General features: G+C 39.0%; 1 protein-coding gene across 1 annotated transcript in view; it reads right to left on the bottom strand.

The window, feature by feature from the left end:
- The window catches only part of GUCY2F (guanylate cyclase 2F, retinal), a 133,863-nt gene that overhangs the window by 93,523 nt on the left and 21,505 nt on the right, over window positions 1–18,835 (bottom strand). The window contains exon 3 of the mRNA XM_007534369.2: window positions 1,337–1,688. Within this exon, the coding sequence (XP_007534431.2) occupies window positions 1,337–1,688 (352 nt within the window). The remainder of the gene's footprint in view (window positions 1–1,336; window positions 1,689–18,835) is intronic.

The following is an 18,835-nucleotide window of genomic DNA, read 5'->3' as shown; positions in this document are numbered from 1 at the left end:
CTGGTTTTAAGAAAAACCACTCACTACTCTGACATTTACAAATCATATAAATTAAGGCTGGCCTAAGTGTTTCCTTGGAGGAAAAAGTCTACAAGTGGAACTACTTTGAGGACCCTAATTTAAGCTGGATGGAATTGAATTCTTGGGGCATAAATATGTTACCTTATTTTTGAAGGGTATTAAATTGTCTTTGTAAAATGAAACAACTTTCTAGTTTTCTGAAACCAATTCATGAGTAAAAGAAGTGAATCATAAGTGGTCTGGGAGGTGGTGCAAGCATGAGGTCCTGAGTTCAATCCCTGGAAGCACATATACCAGAGTGATATCAGGTTCTTTTTCTGTCCTCCTATCTTTCTCATGAATACATAAATAAAATATTTTTTAAAAAGAAGGATAAGTCATAGCATTTATCCTCTGAGAGTGAGTTTGGGTTATCATCTGGATGTAAACTGATCTCTGAAACACCTAAATATTTAGATACATTATTATGATTTCAGAGTTAAACATATCATGAGGTGAGCGAACAAGTGGTTAGGTATGTTATGCTAGAGAAAAATGGACAACAAAGCCTATTTCACATAGATGCATTTGGTTTCAGAAGTGTGGTATACACTTGCATAAGGAATAATCCAGCTCTTTCCAAAGTTCCCATCTGCCTCACAGAGACATCGTACATTTCCTTCAAAAACTAGAGAAGTTCTGTAAATCAATCAAACTGTAAGCATTTATTCTATGATTACTACTATGGGCATTTGGGGTGGAGGAAGCAAGAAAATAATAAGTTATGGTTCCTACCCTCAAGGAGCAGGAACAGTCTATTTGGGAGGGGGCACACAATCAGTATACAAGAAACAAAAAGAAAGCAACATTGTGATAAATTGTGAGATATAGCCTTTTCAGTGGGGATTCAGAGAGGAGAGAGTATAGACATTTCTATGCTGAGATATGAATGACAGGATACAAACATATCAAAGCAATACAAGGCTATCTTTCCGACAAGGGAAATAATTGCAGGTCATAGCCTACAACATACCAAGGAAAAGGAATATATTTTTCATGTTAGAGTAACCTCTTTGGGAGTAGAGTCTTTTAAATATAAATATAAATATAAATAAATAAATAAATAAATAAATATATATATATTATGGCTTTCAATCTGTGGACCATTATTCAAAGCTTCAAAATACCTCTCGCTGTATAACTATACATGATACTAAGGTGTCATTTGAATGCAAATATACAAATTCCATCCTTTCCCCTTTTAGTTTGTTTTTTTAAGGTTCTCTTCTAGCCAGAACTAAACCAATGTGACTACCACTGATTTTCCATTCCTTACCTCCTCGGCAGATCTCCTCTGCAAACCAGCATTTTGCATCTGCTCGAGGGGGGCTCCCACCAGGGAAGTGGATGGGGGTCCCTCCAAACCGTAGCAGCTCCATTTCCATGTCCACAGTGTAAGTACTGTGGAGTTCCCATTCTTTCCAGTTGGTGTCCAGAATTACATATTCTGAAATGCCATTTCCATTTGAATCTGTTCTTATCAACTGGTTGAATCCATAAAACTGCATGTTTCTGGAATGCTGAACCAGGCTGGCAGCACTAGGCTGTCCATCTTCTTTCATAGCATTATTCATGGCTTGTGCGATGAAGTAAATTGAATTGTAGATGGTTCCAAACAATGGTGAAACCTATTTTTAAAAGTTACAATTATCTTGAGCCCTAGTCTCCCTAGAGTAATCTCAGAGTATATTTCTACCCGGTATTCATGATTATGGGTTGCACATTTGAGTAGAGGAAAGCTACGAAGACCCAGAGGGGGAAAAACAATCGTTTCTACAGACTTGCTTGGTTTCTTTCGTGAATTTTTCTGGTTTTCTCCCCCAGGCCTTCACATCTTTAAATATATCAAATATGACAATTTTATGAGCAAACCAAGTCATACACAAAATATTTTATGCTCCTAAACTAAGAAAGTGATTTAAAGTTATAAATAACACTAACAAAGGTATAAAATGTACAAGAATCGCTCAAAGAAAACTTACTAGGTTAATTACTAGTATGCATGGTGTAGTGTGCATGGTGAAATAATTTTGTTGGAACTACTAGAGAAGTAGGTATCTATGGTAAGACTGAATAGTGGCGCTCCATAGTCATTGTCTCTGGCCTGTCTTAATTGAAAATAGCTTTTCTCCTACACAAATGTCCCCTAGAGAAAGTAAAAGCATGCTATTAAACACACACACACACACATATATGCATGTATGCATGATTACATATATACACCTGTTAGCACAAAGCCAAATGTTATAGGATGACAAGGAATGTAGATTTTCATCAAGAATTCTTAAGTCCTACTAGTGTACAAAATAGTAACACTTTGATGAAAAACCAGTATGAGAGTAGTAATACTGCTAAGATGGACAACTTGACTCTACCTGCTATATAGATAAGGTGAAAGGGTGAAAATAACAGCTTTTGTTGACTATGCCTTATAATTTTGTTGTTGCTTGTTTATCTCTTTGGAATCAATCTATGGGAATTTTCCCCAGTAGAATATGAGGAAAAGCTAGCTGTTCTTTCCTCCTCTCCTCAACACTTGGCTTCACAGTTCTCCATAACATTTCATTTGTAGAATAGCATTTAAGAAAGCCAAGGCCACGCCATTTATCGATTGTCTTTTTGAACCCTAAGACAGCAGGAACCTCACATCTCCACTATAGAGCCCCTACTTCCCCCAGTCCTGGAACCCTTGGATAGGGCCCACTTTCCCGTATGCCTCTCCCAATCCATATCAAATAATATTGCATCTGCCGATCACAACCTAATCAACACAACGATTGCCACCTCAACATGCTTCACTTCAGACTGTGTCCAGAGACTTCACGTGTGGAATGACAACCCTTCAGCTTCATTACTCGGGTGAGACCTTTCCTTTCATAGTATACTCTAATTCCATCTCAGGTGGTTCACTTTCTAACAAAGTCCCAAAACCTAGATATACACCAGTTTCTGTGAGAGAGAGCATATGTTCAAACGTATCCGTAAACTACTGCAAAATATATACCTGAAGTCAGAAGTACACTAGTGTTTGCAGTGAGTACGCCCCCAACACTTCCTCTCCACTATTCCAAGCTTTGGGTCCATGATTGCTCAACAATTTGTTTGGCTTCGTATGTTAACTTTCTTTTCAGCCACCGGGTTCCAGATGCCATCAGGATGCCGGCCAGGCTTCCTTGGACTGAAGACCCCACCAATGTGTCCTGGAGCTCCGCTTCCCCAGAGACCCACCCTACTAGGGAAAGAGAGAGGCAGACTGGGAGTATGGACCGACCAGCCAACGCCCATGTTCAGCGGGGAAGCGATTACAGAAGCCAGACCTTCCACCTTCTACAACCCACAATGACCCTGGTTCCATGCTCCCAGAGGGATAGAGAGAGGGGAAGCTACCAGGGTAGGGGGTGGGATATGGAGATTGGGTGGTGGGAATTGTGTGGAGTTGTACCCCTCCTACCCTATGGTTTTGTTAATTTATCCTTTCTTAAATAAAAAAAAAAAAGAAAGAAAGAAAGAAGAGAAAGCCAAGGCCACACCATTTTACTGAAGGCTTCAGAGAGAGCTAATACTTGCTACTTTGGTTTCACAATGCCTAGAAAGCTGTTTTCCTGTAATCTTTACTTGAATAAAAAATGTTTCTTTAAAAAGATTGATTTATCTATTTTATGAGGTCAAGTGAGGAATATATCCTAGAAAGACTAGAATATTACTCAGCTCTGAAATATCTAGTACTGGGGATCAAACATGAAACCTCCAATGTGCAAGTCCGATGCTTTACGACTAAGTCTTCTTCCTGTCTGAAAGAAATTGATTGAGGTGTGTGTGTGTGTTTTGGTAATACAAGTTAAGATGCATGCAGCCTTGGGTTCAGTTCTCTGCAATACATATGCCAGGGAGGTATTCTAGTTCATCCTCTTCCTCCCTTTCTCTCTCTCTCCCTCCCTCTCTCTCTCTCCCTCTCTCTCTCAAAATGTGTATAAATCTCTGCAGAAAATTATGATAGTAAAAAATTTAAAATGGGGGGTGGCAAAATAATTCACTTGGATAGTGCACTGCTTTGTTATGTACAAAACCCAGACTCCAGTTCTTCCCCCACTGGGTTGAAGGGAGCTTCAATATTGTAATCTCTCTCTGTGTCTGTCTGTCTGTCTATCTGTCTATCTGTCCTTCTGCCTCTAGCTAACCCCCCCAAAAAAAACTGGAATATCATTTAAAAAGTAAAAATGAAGCACCATATAGTCCAGCAATATCATTCCTTGCTATTTCTCCAGAGAATATGAAAAAAGTTAATTTAAAAGAATACATAGAACCCCGTGTTAATGACAGCATTATTTGCAATTACCAAGAAATGAAACTGACTTAAAATCCCATTTACAGATGTCTAGATAAAAAAGACTTATATAGTCTGGGGAGATGGCCCAATGGGTAAAACTTTCAGCTTACATACCTGCGTTTCCTGGTTTTCTCTTCAACTTTGTGTTTACTGGACTGATACATAACTCTCCTCTCTCATTCTGTCTCATCTGAAACTCTTTCTCATATGCAATAAACACAGTTAATCTTTTTAAAAAGGTGTGGAGTGTATACTCAGGGAAATACCACTCTATTAGTAAACAAAAATGAAATCTTGCCCTTTGCAACACCATAGAAGTAAAAGGTGATCATGCTAAAACAATTAGAGAAGAGGTAAAGAAAAATGACCAGGTAATTTTACTCATATTTAGAATATAAATATCCAAAGTGTTGGGGGGAGACTGGAAACAAACCACAAAAGTAACTGTTAGACTGTGAAAGATAAGGCAACTAGGAGAGGGGAAGGGGACAAGGGGTAGGAACAATGGACCGAGGAGGTTATTTTGATAGTTTGATAGCGCAAGAACTTTAGTGATGAATGGGTAAAGCATATATACATACAGAGGAGTGAATTTGTACCCCCCAAATTTTACGGTATTGCAAGCTAATGGTAAATCAGGTTTTTTTTTTTAGGGGATTAATGCTTTACAGCACAATCATTGCACATGCATGCAATTTCATTATATAATAGGCCCTCAGAGTTTTCTTGCTTTACACCCTCTCCCTTCCTCCCCAGAATCCTTTGCTTTGATGCAATACTCCATGTTCAGTACATTTTTCACTTTGTGCTCTCCCTCCCCATAGTCCTCAGCTATTTTTTTATTTAAGGTTTTAGAGAACTATATCGACTAACAAGGCATTTCTCTGCCTTTTAATATAAAATAAGGGGGCTTCAGCTCAAATTGTTCATTAGAATTACCTGAAGAGTGTCAAGCATAATGAGATCAGACCCAAACTAGATTTTTTAAAAATGAGATGCTTTAGATTTATGATAAATTAACCAGTTTTTTTTTTTAAATACCTAACTGTTCTAAGATGTATAACACAAAACTTAAAATCTATTGCATGGAAGTCACATTGGTCTATGGCCTGTTCCTAATGACAGTATGTTGAGTAAGTCAGTCACTTGTCCCTACTCTTTGATTTTAGTTTTGTTCTCACTAAAAGGAGGGCACAGAATTATAGATATCTAAAATATGGAGAGCTTCTATTCTAACCAATGCCACTTTCTGATATGAAAAGAATACCTGCAAAAACTAACTGATTTGCTAAAGCATAAAATTCACCTTGACAAAAAAATTAGGACTAGAAACCAGACGCCCTGTTTCTTATTTTAGCATTCCTTTTAAAAATTGATGTTCCTGGTGAACCCTTCTAGCTTGTGAAATTCCTGAACTTTTAGTCTAATCCAGAAATCAAATTTTACCTGCAAACATTTTGGTTGACTAGTATATGAGTTCTTCATTTCCATGACTTTTAACATCGCCCCACTATTCATTCTTCAGTTCTCTTTTCTGTAACTATCCCCTTGGTGATCATTTCTAGACTCATGGCACCACATTTATGCCATAAACCTTATATTTATCAAATCTTTACCCAACTCCAGACTCACACAGTTAATAGCCTAATTTCATATTTACATTTGGATATTAAATTTCAGCATACCCGAAATTGAATTCCTGATTCTAACACCAAAACTTCCCATTTCACAGAGTCCAGAGTGTTAACCATCACACATCACAGAACCAGAAACTTCTTCAAGGAAGTTCATCTACGCCGATGACATCTGCTGTGCAACTCAGGCATCCAAGTTCGACATCCTCGAGGAAACACTCACGAAAGAAATGTCTCTGATATCTGATTACTGTAAAAAATGGCGACTAATTCCTAGCACTGCAGAAACGGTATCATCTGTTTTCCATCTACACCATGCCTCGGCCTCACGTGAGCTTAATGTGCAGCTTGGCGATACGAGAATCCGGCATGAAGCCCAGCCAGTCTATCTTGGCGTTACCCTCGATCGCACTCTGTCATTTCACAAACATCTCATAAAAACTGCAGCAAAGGTGGGCGCGAGGAATAACATCATTGCAAGACTGGCCAGCTCCTCATGGGGCACAAGCGCTTCCACACTATGATCATCATTTCTGGCATTATGCTATTCCACTGCAGAATACTGTGCCCCAGTATGGTTCCGTAGCCCCCATGTCCACTTGGTCGATTCCAAATTGTATTCCTCCATGAGGATAATTTCTGGAACCATCCGTTCCACCCCGGTTCCATGGCTGCCAGTTCTTAGCAACATCGCCCCGCCAGATATTCGTCGGGATGCGGCATCATCTAAGTTCATTTCCTACGTCTACGCTCGACCGGACCTGCCAATATACGCGGATATCTTCGCCCACCCCGTCCAACGCTTGACGTCTCATCACCCAATCTGGTCCCCTACGCCTACACTGAACTTCTCTGTTCCAGTCTCTTGGAAACAGAGCTGGCAGTCAGCTGAGGTAAAGAACAAACACTTCATCACAGACCCCTGCAAGCGTCAACCCGGCTTTGACCTAGCACGTTATGATTGGGCCCTCCTCAATTGCTATCGAACAGGCCATGGCCAGTGTGCCGCTATGTTCCATCTCTGGGGAGCCAGAGTCGACCCGAACTGCCCCTGCGGCTACAGACAGACTATGACCCACATAGTCAATGACTGCCACCTCTCCAGATTCAAAGGAGGTCTTGAAACTTTACATCAGGCTCAACCTGATGCTGTTGACTGGCTACGGAAGAAGGGCAAACGCTAGAAGAAGAAGAATAGAACCAAATAGCTAAAACTCCTATTTCATCTACAATGAACCTTTCCTATTTTTTTTTTTGCTAAAAAGATACTCCACAGCAGAGATAACTAATAGAAGAGCAGAAATCAACACCTCAGTCTCCTGAGTTTTGTTGCAATGATCTTCCTTAACCCCTCTGACTTAACACACTATAGAAATAGGCAGGGTGAATGGGTGGCATGTGCTGCCACCAAGGTTTCCACACTTAGTTGCCTAGCACATACTGTGATCCTTCAGGGATTTTCACTAACTCTTCTTTCTGACATCCTCAGATGCTCCATGTAATTGTCTTTAGGATTTCTGCAAGAGACAGGTTATTTTCCAGGGTTTTGGTTTGAGGGAGGACAAAGGACTGCTTTGTAGTTGACACAAACTTTCTAGCATCTTTTGACTTCTAAAATTATGTACACACATCACACATCAATGTTGATTTTTTGTTTGTTTTTCACTTTTGAAAAAAACAATGGTAAAATTAAAAGAGGTTTCAAATGGCTAAAGTCAATATAAGATAAATGTAGACATTTCAATCTACTGGAAGTAACTGGGGGAGAGCTACAGCTATCTTTTCCATATACATGTTTACTAAATAATTGATTGCCTTTCTCACCACTGAATTTATTTTTTATGTCTGTATTCATTATTGGCCTATTCAGGCTGTTTATTTTCTCTTTAGCCATGCTTCAAAGGTGGTATGTCTATAAGAATGTGTTCATTTCTCCTAGGTTGTCCAAATTGCTTGCAGAGAGAAACTCTTTATTGTATTATTGTATTAAACTCTTTATTGTATTATTATATGTTTCGAAGGTGGCATGTCTATAAGAATGTGTTCATTTCTTCTAGGCTGTCCAAATTGCTTGCAGAGAGAAACTCTTTATTGTATTATTTTATAAAACTATTGTATTATTGTATGATCTTTCATATATTTACATCACCATTTGTAATTTTACCTCTCTCATCTCCAATAGTTTTTTTTTAATTAAAAAAATTAAAGTATATTTTATTTACTCTTTAAGAAAGGAAGGAGAGAGAAAGAGTGAGAGAGATACCAGAGTACTGATTGGATCTTGCTTGTGGTGGTGATGGAGATTGAAAGTAGGACCTCCAAGCTCCAGGTGCAGAAGTATTTTGCCTAACCATTATGATAGCTCCCCAGACTCTGGTGGTGTTTTTTTTTAATTTTTAAATTTATTTTGTTTTTTTTTATTTATTTTATTTTATTGCTTCCAGGGCTATCTCTGGGGCTCAGTGCCTGCACTACAAATCCACTGCATCTGGAGACCATTTTTTCCATTGTGTTGCCCTGGTTGTTATTTTCATTGTTGCTGGATAGGAGATAGACACATGCAGATCTGCTTCACTGCCCACTAAGCGACCCCCTGCAGATGGGGAGCCAGGGCTCCAACCAGGACTTGAGCTTTGTGCTATGTGTGCTTGACCCACTGCACTACCGCCCCCCAGCTCCATCCCTGGTTGTTTCTAACATGCCTTTATTTCCTTTTTTTTTCTTGGTAGGCCAAGCTAACATTTTTCATAAGTTTTATTTATCCTTTGAAAGAGACATCTCTTGGTTTTGTTGATTTTTCGTCATCTTTTTTGTTGTTTGTTTTTATTGTATTTATTTCTGCTCTGACTTTTATTAATCCCTTCCTTCTTTTGACGTTTGGGTCTGCTTGTTGTTCTTTTTCTAGATTGCATATTTAAGTCTGTTATTCTTTACTAATGTGGACCTGTATTGCTGTGAATTTCCTTCTGAATGTCTTCTGTAGAATCCTATAGGATCTGGTAGTTCATCTCTTCATCTTTGTTGGTCTCCAGGTAAATTTCAGTTTCTCTTTAGATTTCTTCATTGAACAATATAATATTCAGAAGCATATTGTCTAGTTTTCACATTTGCTAGATATTTCTTTTATCTTCTTTGTAGCTGATTTCTAGCTTCACAGTATCATGATATGAAAAGTCCCCTCCCCCGGTTCTATCACACATGTGTTGTTTCTTTTCCAGTATGTTTTTATGAGTTTTTCTTTAATTTGAGGGATTAATGGTTTATAGTAAATACAGTTGCTTGTATATGTGTAAAATTTCTCAGTTTTCTAAAAAGTGCTCTCACCCTCAGCTTAGGTCCTCCTCCACCATCTTGTACCAGGACCTGAAAAGCCCATTCCCCCCAGAGTCTTATCCGAAGTTTATATCTGCTAATTTGTATGGAAGATTTTACGTAGTGTTTATGTTACTTTATTTTCATATTCTATGTGTCTCTGTCCTGTATTTTGTCTTGTGGCTATCTTATGTCCTGTATTCCACTTACTATACATAAAAGAGTCAATTTTAAACTGATCCCACCTCAACAACATGTACTGCTTATGGACATTTCTTCCTCCACTTTTATATTTCATAGCTGTGTCAGAGTACTATGGCTTGTGTTTCTGGATTTGTTTTTTACTATGTATGAACAAATTTAAGTGTTCCTAACTTACTTTCCAACAAATCTTTCCATACATGTCTGGTAATAGCAAACCATTTTTTTTGTATTTGAGAAGGATTTTTTATATCACTTTTATACATTAACGGTAGTCTTGCAGGACAAAGGATAAAGTAATTGTGGCAGTTCTTATCTGTGATAGCTCAAATATGTCATCTCATTATCTACTGGTCTCCGAGGTTACTGCTCAAAAGTCTAATGAAGCTCTAGTTGTGCTATTTTGACAAGTCACTTTCATCTTTTCCCTAGAATCTTGAAATATTTTCTTTGTCCTTTGTTTTTGATAGTTTTACAAAGATGTATCTTTGGGTAGGTTGCTTTGGGATTAGAAATCTGGATATTTACTTTACTTCTTGAAGGTCTAAATTCTGATCATGCCCCAGTTTGGGAAAAAAATTTCTATAGTTATTTCCTTGAATATGATTTCTATGCCTCCCTCTCTTTCCTCTCCCTTTCTGAGATCCAAATAACCCAAATGTTTGTTTTGCTGATAGAGTGCTACATTGCCAGGAGCCATTTCTCTGCTTTATAGATGATAAGCTTTGAGACAATGGAACCCCTCAAGACAAATGTTAATTACCCCCTGGGCAGGCCATTTCCCCTTAGGTAAACCATTTATCAGTAATCAAGTGAGTCAAAACAAGTGAGTCAACACACAGTTTGGTTCCTGCCATTTGTTGCAAGGAACATTCCTCTTTGAAGATTGCTCCCCCTTCCCCTCCTCCAGCACTTCCCCCTCCTTCCCCAAAGCCTTATAATGCCTGTGTTCACAATAAAATTTAGAGCTTGATCAGAAACTTGACTTGCTCTCGTTCTTCGCGTCTCTTGTCCCTATCATTTCAGGTCTCATTGGGTTCCTAGCCCCTGCTCACCGCCCTGCTGGCCGGGGCATTCTGGCGCCCGAGCGTGGGGCAAAGAAGCCTTCTGGACCTAGAAACTCCGCTGATCGAGGGGGTAGGCCTACCCGAATTCACAGAGTCACCGCGGCCCGAGGGGGGTAACGCAAAGACTCGCAGAGATCGCCACGGAAATACCCGCCCGTGAGTCGCATCTGGGGGAGAGTGTCACAGCGGCTGAGGTAAGCAAAACCATGGGACATGAATTCAGCAAACTATTTATTCATTAAAGGACTCAAGGAGTCACTCAAGACACGAAGAAATAGGGTTAAAAAAAAAAGAATTAAAGAAGTTTTTAGATTATATTAAAAATATTTGCCCCTGGTTCCCCCAGGAAGGCACTATATATGAGAAACGTTGGAGAATTGTTGACTGTCTTAACGATCACTATCAGTCTTTTGGTCCTTAACGTGTACCTGTTTCTGCCTTTTGTTACTGGAATTTAATTAATGATATCTTAAAAATCTATAATAATCACCCTGATATTAAAAACCTTATTACAGAGGGTGAAAAGGTCCTCCGGCAACTTTCTCGTCCGCCGTCCAGGACAAAGACCCCATCTCCATGCCCTTCTGTGGTTATTGATCTTGATCCCCCGGTACCCAGTCAAAATAAAAGCCTCCCAGCACCTGATGAAAGTAAAAGCCCTATTCCCCTCCCTACAGGTCCCACTGCACTTACTAAAGTTCCCTCCATTGACTCTCCCATTGCTAATTCACATGAGAGTGAAACCCAGCATTCTTTCCCCCGCCTCTACCCAGTTTTACAAAACCTCCCATAAAACCCCCCCCTCCTGAAGCACTTCCCGCAGAGAATGAGGCTTTGCTAGAAAAAGAGGCTGCCAGATACTACAATCCCGATTGGTGTCCTCCTCCCTTTAATTCCCCTCCCTATATCCGTGCCCCTGCTCTCCAGCCTGACCCTCTCTTTGACAATCCCTCCGTCAGGAGGGCACGCTCAGGAGCCCTTACAGGAATTTCCACTCTCCGCAAGGTCCTTGCTGACCGGAGAGAGCAGCTTTAATTAATGAAAGAAATAGCTGCAGTTACAGAAGAGCTTACATTTTTAGCCTCACCAAAAAACCCAATCCCTAAAACTAAAACTAAGACTAAACAATCCAAATCAAAACCGGTTTTGGCTTTCCCTGTTACTCGGAGCCAGGCTCAAACTGGTTAACCCTAACCCCTAGGCTCTTCCTTGTCCAGACTGCCTCCCTACACCACCGTCCCTCCGTTTTGTGCTCTGGTCCTTGACTTGGCCAATAATACTGATTAGACCACCAAGGCTAAAACTCAACTAGCACGAAAAACAGCTTCCCTTAGAAAATTAGTAGAGAAAAAAAAAAAGAGAACATTTACAATTAGTTAAAGAACTGTGGGCTCTTGATTTGGCATTATCTTAAAACTAGTCAGCCAAAAAAGATCCAGCTTTTTTCCCTCTACTCTCAGAAAGCTTAAAACCAGTTCTGAGTGAGATCTTATCTGGCTAACAAGCTATTCCTTAGAGAAAGAATAAAATCAATCAAACAAGATGTTCTCTTTAACTTAAAAGTTATTAATCAGAAAACCAGTACACACTTTTGATAGAAATTTAATTATTTGTTTCTTTAAAACTGTAAAATGTACCTTAGCCCAGAAAAAAAAAAAAAATTCAAAAATTTTTCTCTGCACGGCGGCTGTAAACTAAGCCCGCCTGTTCCGCCCTCACAGCCAATCACGGCACAGAGCCCCTGCTCCACAGATTGGCAAATTCAGTCAGTCAATCATTCCCCTAAGCTACAAAGGTCCCTCCTTGGGGGGGGTAGCGAGTCTGTGAGTTAGGAATCCAAAAACCAAAAGCGGTTTTTCAAAGGGAAAATTTTCCTTTCACCAAGAATGTATGTTTTAAGTCTGTGCTAACCTTGTTTTCATTAATGTGTGTTAACCCCTAAGTAACTAAAGTTTTTTTTTAAGTTTTAAATAAGATTTAGTTAAGCTAAATGTGGTTTTAAAGATCTCGACTCATAGAGTTGGCACACCTTTACCAGAGTAAAATATAGGACAGTTTCGTCCTTCTGATAGCTAATATCAGCATCAATTCATTAGTTAAAAGATTTTCTGAGATATCTAGGCATGGTAAAATGCCTCTGTAGTCTCTCTCACTCTTGTGAAAATTGTAGATATTACCAGCACCTCAATATCAACTGCCACTGTTTGTTAATTTAATTCCATGCTTGAACTGACTTTCTAATAACCCAGTCAGTGTAGAGCAGTGGCCTTGCCAGGAAAAAAAGGGTTAAACGTGCTATTCCTGGCCTGATAAAAAAAAAATTTTATTCAACAGATGTGATTCAACAAAATTATTTAGTGTAAAATGTCATCTGAAATAAATGTTAACAGTAAAAAATTATTTTAACATTTCAGCTATAAGGTTTATGTTAGCTTTTTAAGTTACCTATCTAAATCAAAGTGAAAGATCAATTAAGTTGTGTACCCACCCTTGTTCATAACTGCCCTAAGGGTGTGATAGCTTTGTGATAAACAAAGGTCCTTAACAAACAAAGTTTAACATTTTACTTAAAATTGTTTAAGTGATTTCAAAAAAAAAAAAACTTTTAAAATACTTTCTCAACTAAACAGGCAAAACTGGCTTGGGTTAGTAAAAGATAACACAATAGTTATGTTAATTATTTACATGCCAGAGGCTCTTGAGCTGGTTTTCCTCTTTATATCTTTCTGCTTTTAAAAATTATCTGGTTTATTTTAAGACACTGCCAGAGGTTTATTCTTGATAAATTAAGGTAATACATTGTGTTTTTGGCCTGATAGAAGATTTGTTTTGGCAAATCCTGATTTAACAAAATTAATATTTTGAACATTTAAACTATGAGGTTTTATTTTAGCCTTTTAAGTTGCCATATTAGAGTTCTAAGGAACAAAATCTATTAAGAGTTTTATATCTATGCTTACTCATGATAGCCTTGTGATGAGTAAAGATCTTAGTAAACTAAAGGTATAATAGTGTACTTAAACTGTCTAATCAGTTTAAAATAATGCTAAAAAATGGTAAATATTTTATCATGTCAACACATTAGGTATTGACTTTCTATAACATATTGGTTTATTCTAATAAAGAGCCTTCTAAAATCATATAAAAATAACAAGTCAATTCTAACCATTAGATCATCAATTAACTTGGTGCAAGTTCTCTCCCTAAGTAAATAATTATAGGTACATCTGCACATGAAGAACTGACTGCTCATATGGTAAGATTTAAAACTAAACATTTTTAATTTTTTATGTATGGGTGTGTGATGACTCCTAAAGTCACTCATATCCTAAAATTTTTCTCATTTTTTTAACAAGCCTCTTAAAATTTTAACGCTTGACCTGCCATAGTGAGAGCACTTTACTGGCTCCTGCATTATTTAATTAAGATCTTGCTATTCAGACTTTTAAGATTCATCTCCATTGATGAAAGCCAATGCTCTCTGACAGATTGATGTAATTCACCTGCCCATGTTTAGTAAACAAAAAAAAAAAAAAAACTTTTCTCTCAGTTGATATTTTTTCTAAATTTATGTGGGCTACAGCTCAAACAAGAAAAACTAAAACCCTTAAGCTTAATTAATAATAAAAAAAGAAGGGTAATGCACCCTCCAGTATTCAGTTGGCTAAAGTGTCAATGAAGTAACATACTAAATCTTTTTAATATTTACAAAAATTTGAATTGTCCATTTATTATATCTCATTGACAAAGCCACCCACTTTTCCAGTCACAGAGACATATTTCCTTTTTCTCTTTTTTCAACACTGGATGTCCATGTTTGTTTTCCTTTTATTATGGTGGATGACATTGCTCTTGCAAAATCCAGAGTCCCTGTTGGCAAGTCCTTACCACAAAGGACGCCATGGCAGTATATACTCCAGCTAACCTCACCAGCTTATCCAAGTCTTCTCTTTCTGCTGACCTGCCACTGCTGACTTCATCTTTGCATGCTTATTGACTGCTCACTTTTCTCAAAATATTCCTCAATGTTCAAGGAACCTCACCTTGACTTCTAATGTGTATGCACCTCCTCTGTGTTTTGGTAAACACCATCCTATATTTTCATGTCAATTCTTCTCTACCTGGTCCTTGCCTCCTAGTTTTGCTTGTTCCACAGCTGACCCTCTATGAAGAAGAATTTCATCAGCTGGCGCTGACCCACCAGAAGACCAGACGTGCTGTTTCTTCCCCTGGACATCACATCCACTGACTGCTTCCCTTAGACTTGCTGGTGGCATGCTAGGACACTCTATATATTCCTCCCATAAATTTTTTGACAAATTACAACAGGTTATAGACTCCACCACAAATAGTCTTGAGTCACTACAGAGCCCCTTATGAGACCCTTATTAGTCTTTTGTTAATGATTACCTTAAGGCCCTTTATTTTTAATAAGATTACTGATTTTATAAAACAGCATATTGACTCCTTGGCATCAAAACCTTTGCAAATACATTATCACAGACTTGATTTGGCTGACAGAGGCCTGGCTGAACCTGAAGATGACAGACCCCCTTTTCGGATGGCATAAAACTCAGAATTATGCATCGAGACATCCAACCTTGGCAGGGCAAGGACACCAGTAAGGGGTGCAAGGCAAAGCACTGCAGGGGGAGGACCCTATTGTCCGCCTCTGAGTCCCCCGTGAAGCAAACCTGATTTGCATGGAGGTTGGTGTCAGCAACAAAAATTGTTTCCCTAGAAACTGTGGCTCTGCCTCCCCTCCCCAAAAAGACACCAAGAGCCTTATAAGATGCGGGAAGGTTGGTTTTGCACCCACCCCGCGGGAGGATTCAGGTCAATACTTCCCTCCTCTGGTTAAGCCCACCAAACCTGCTGTTAGGGTCTCTGCTCCTCACCCACATTGCCTGCCTCAATTTTAAAATTATAACAAAGGGAGGATATGCCAGGAGCCATTTCTCTGCTTTATAGATGATAAGCTTTGAGACAATGGAACCCCTCAAGACAAATGTTAATTACCCCCTGGGCAGGCCATTTCCCCTTAGGTAAACCATTTATCAGTAATCAAGTGAGTCAAAACAAGTGAGTCAACACACAGTTTGGTTCCTGCCATTTGTTGCAAGGAACATTCCTCTTTGAAGATTGCTCCCCCTTCCCCTCCTCCAGCACTTCCCCCTCCTTCCCCAAAGCCTTATAATGCCTGTGTTCACAATAAAATTTAGAGCTTGATCAGAAACTTGACTTGCTCTCGTTCTTCGCGTCTCTTGTCCCTATCATTTCAGGTCTCATTGGGTTCCTAGCCCCTGCTCACCGCCCTGCTGGCCGGGGCACTACATCCTGTAGTATTGCTTGATTTTTCCTAGATCTGTCTTCTCCATCTTGTTGCAAGTTAAAGGGTTTAGTCATTTTGTCCACTATTCCTAATACTCTCTCCTCTACATGACTGAGTCTACTTCCTAGGTTTGCCATTTGAGCCTGTAGTACAACCTGAAACTCTGGAATTTTTCTTCTTGTTTTCTGTATCCATACTGAATACATCTTTAAGGTATTCAATTTCTTTCTTTTTATATTATTATTATTACTTCCAGCATCATTGCTGGGGCTCAGTGCCTGCACTATGAATCCACTGCTCTTGGAGGCCATGTTTTTCCCATTTTGTTGCCCTTGTTGTTACTCTTGTTGTTGTTGTTAATGTTATTGTTGCCAGTGATGTTGTTGTTGGAAAGGACAGAGAGAAATTGTGAGAAGAGGGGAAGACAGAGTGGGAGAGCAAGGTAGACAGCCGCAGACCTGCTTCACTGCTTGTGAAGTGACTCCCCTGCAGGTGGGGAGTTGGTGACTTGAGCCAGGATCCGTACTCCTGTCCTTGTGCTTTGCGTTATGTGTGCTTAACCCAACCCTTTGCATTAAGGCCCGGCCTCCCTGAATTTCTTTATTTAATCTGATCATGTTAAGGTGAGAATTTTTCATCTATTCAAATGTTCTCACAATGTATTTTCTAAATGCTTTCTCTAATAATTCTTCTGGCTACATCTTCATGGAGTTGTACAATGGGTTTACTTTCTGTAGCAATCTCTACTAATTAGGTGGATCAACAGTAGCATTTCTCCCTATTTCAGACATTTATCTTGCTTTCTGTTGTTAACCAGTAGGTGGCACTGTAAGTATAGTGCTGGGTTTCTTGGTATATGAGTTTTGCAGAAGGTGGGAGTGTTGAAGAATTGAGGTATCAATGTTACACTGGTGTCATTGAAACAGCTTGATCTTGAGGGAGGATTCCAAAATGCTCTCTATTTTTTAATTTTTATTATCTTTATTTATTGGATAGAGACAGCCAAAAATCAAGAGGAAGGGGAAGATAGAGATGGAGAGAGACAGAAAGACACCTGAAGCCTTACTTCAACTCTTGCAAAGCTTTCTTCCTGCAGGTGGGAACCAGGGGCTTGAACCTGGGTCCTTGCACACTGTAATGTGAGCGCTTAACCAGGTGTGCCACTACCTGTTCCCACCCCCAGTTACTCTCTATCCTTTTCATGCAAGCATAGATTTTGGTGAATATTTAAGAGTCACTTTGAAGAGACTGCACATCTTCACTGGAACAACTCTTCTCTGGGGGCAGGTTGTCATACATTTCAGATTGAGCCTTTTTGGCGTGGTTATTTAGCGTGGATAATTTTCTTTCAATTTTTTTGGTTATAATTATTGTTATTGATGTCATTGTTGTTGGATAGGACAGAGAAATGGAGAGAGGAGGGAAAGACAGAGGGGAGGAGAGAAAGATAGACACCTGCAGTCCTGCTTCACCGCCTGAGAAGCAACTCCCCTGCAGATGGAGAGCCACAGGCTCTAACCGGGATCTTTATGCCAGTCCTTGTGCTTAACCCTCTGCACTACCGCCCAACTCCCGCCCAACTGTGGATGGTTTTATTTATTACCATAAGCCACTATGTTTAGCACTTTGGATATACTGGGAGCACTTCTGGAGGCTGCTCTTCAGTGCTTGCAGTTTCTATTATTCTCCAATAACTGTGAGAAATTGCCATTTACCAAGATGACAGCTGTGTAGCACCAGTTCTCCAACTAAGATATCCTTTCCTTTTTCTTTTTGATGGTCATGCGTGTTACACACCTTCAGACAATGATTTTCCCCTTTTCCAAAAACACCACTTGTACTCTTGTGAAGACTGTAGTTGTATCTCATTACTATAGTATTTGTTGTGTTAGGAGAGTGCATATCACTGTGGCTATTACACCATGGTTCTATCCCTAATGTCTTTTAAAATTATGATTATTTGACATGATGGAGACAAACTGAGAGGAGAAAGAAAGATAGAGAGGGAGAGCAATAGACAAATACTTATACCATGGCTTCACTACTTTTGAAGCTTCTCTGCAAGTCCTCATGCATAGTAATGTGTTCTCTCTACCCAATGTGCCACCATCAAGATCCTAGCTCAGCATTCTTTTATCTGTAACATCTAACCATTTTATGTTATAAATCCCTTCAATGCTTGATATTAAGTTACTAACATTATGTCACTGTATAAACAGTTGGGTAAAGTTGCTTTTATGAACTGGCAACATGTCAATGACAAAGATTCTATCTTGTATATTGTTCTATCTGGAGTTTAACATGGAAAGTACTCAATTAATAATTGCTGATATGTGGATATTGTATAATGGGAAAACGGGAATCCAGAGAAAAGGAAACACTAGATAATACAAGTTGATCTGAGAAAATACCATTTGGAACTCATAGAGCAAAATAAATTTGAAAGGTGGAACTACTGAGAGATTTATTATAGCAATTAGGGAACCTCAAGGGAATAGGAAACCAAAGTTATACTGTGATTCAGAAGCTAGGCTTTTGATAATCAATAAGGTCACTCTGATCCCATAAGGAAAAACAAAGTGAAAAGGAAAACAGATATGCACCAGACACTCTGCCACTTACTTTACACATTTTGCTTTGTTTGATCTTTATAATAACCCTAGATGAGGTAGATAACTCATTTTACAGATGGGAAATTGAGACTGATAGTACACTTCCAGTAGGAGTAAAAGCTGGAATCTAAACTCAAGTTTCAATAACACTTTATCATACTTTTTTTCCTTTTATACCAGCTGACTTAAAAAATACACCTTTCAGCAAGCTAATTCAGGAAAAAGAGAGTTGTTTATCATCTATGTGAAGATAATTATCTCACCCTTCTATCATTATTTGGCTGTAAAGG

Source organism: Erinaceus europaeus, chromosome X, assembly GCF_950295315.1.
Source record: "Erinaceus europaeus chromosome X, mEriEur2.1, whole genome shotgun sequence".
In the NCBI taxonomy this organism is placed as follows: Eukaryota; Metazoa; Chordata; class Mammalia; order Eulipotyphla; family Erinaceidae; genus Erinaceus; species Erinaceus europaeus.
The sequence above is the reverse complement of the archived record's forward strand: the minus strand, read 5'-3'. Positions and strand labels throughout refer to the sequence as shown.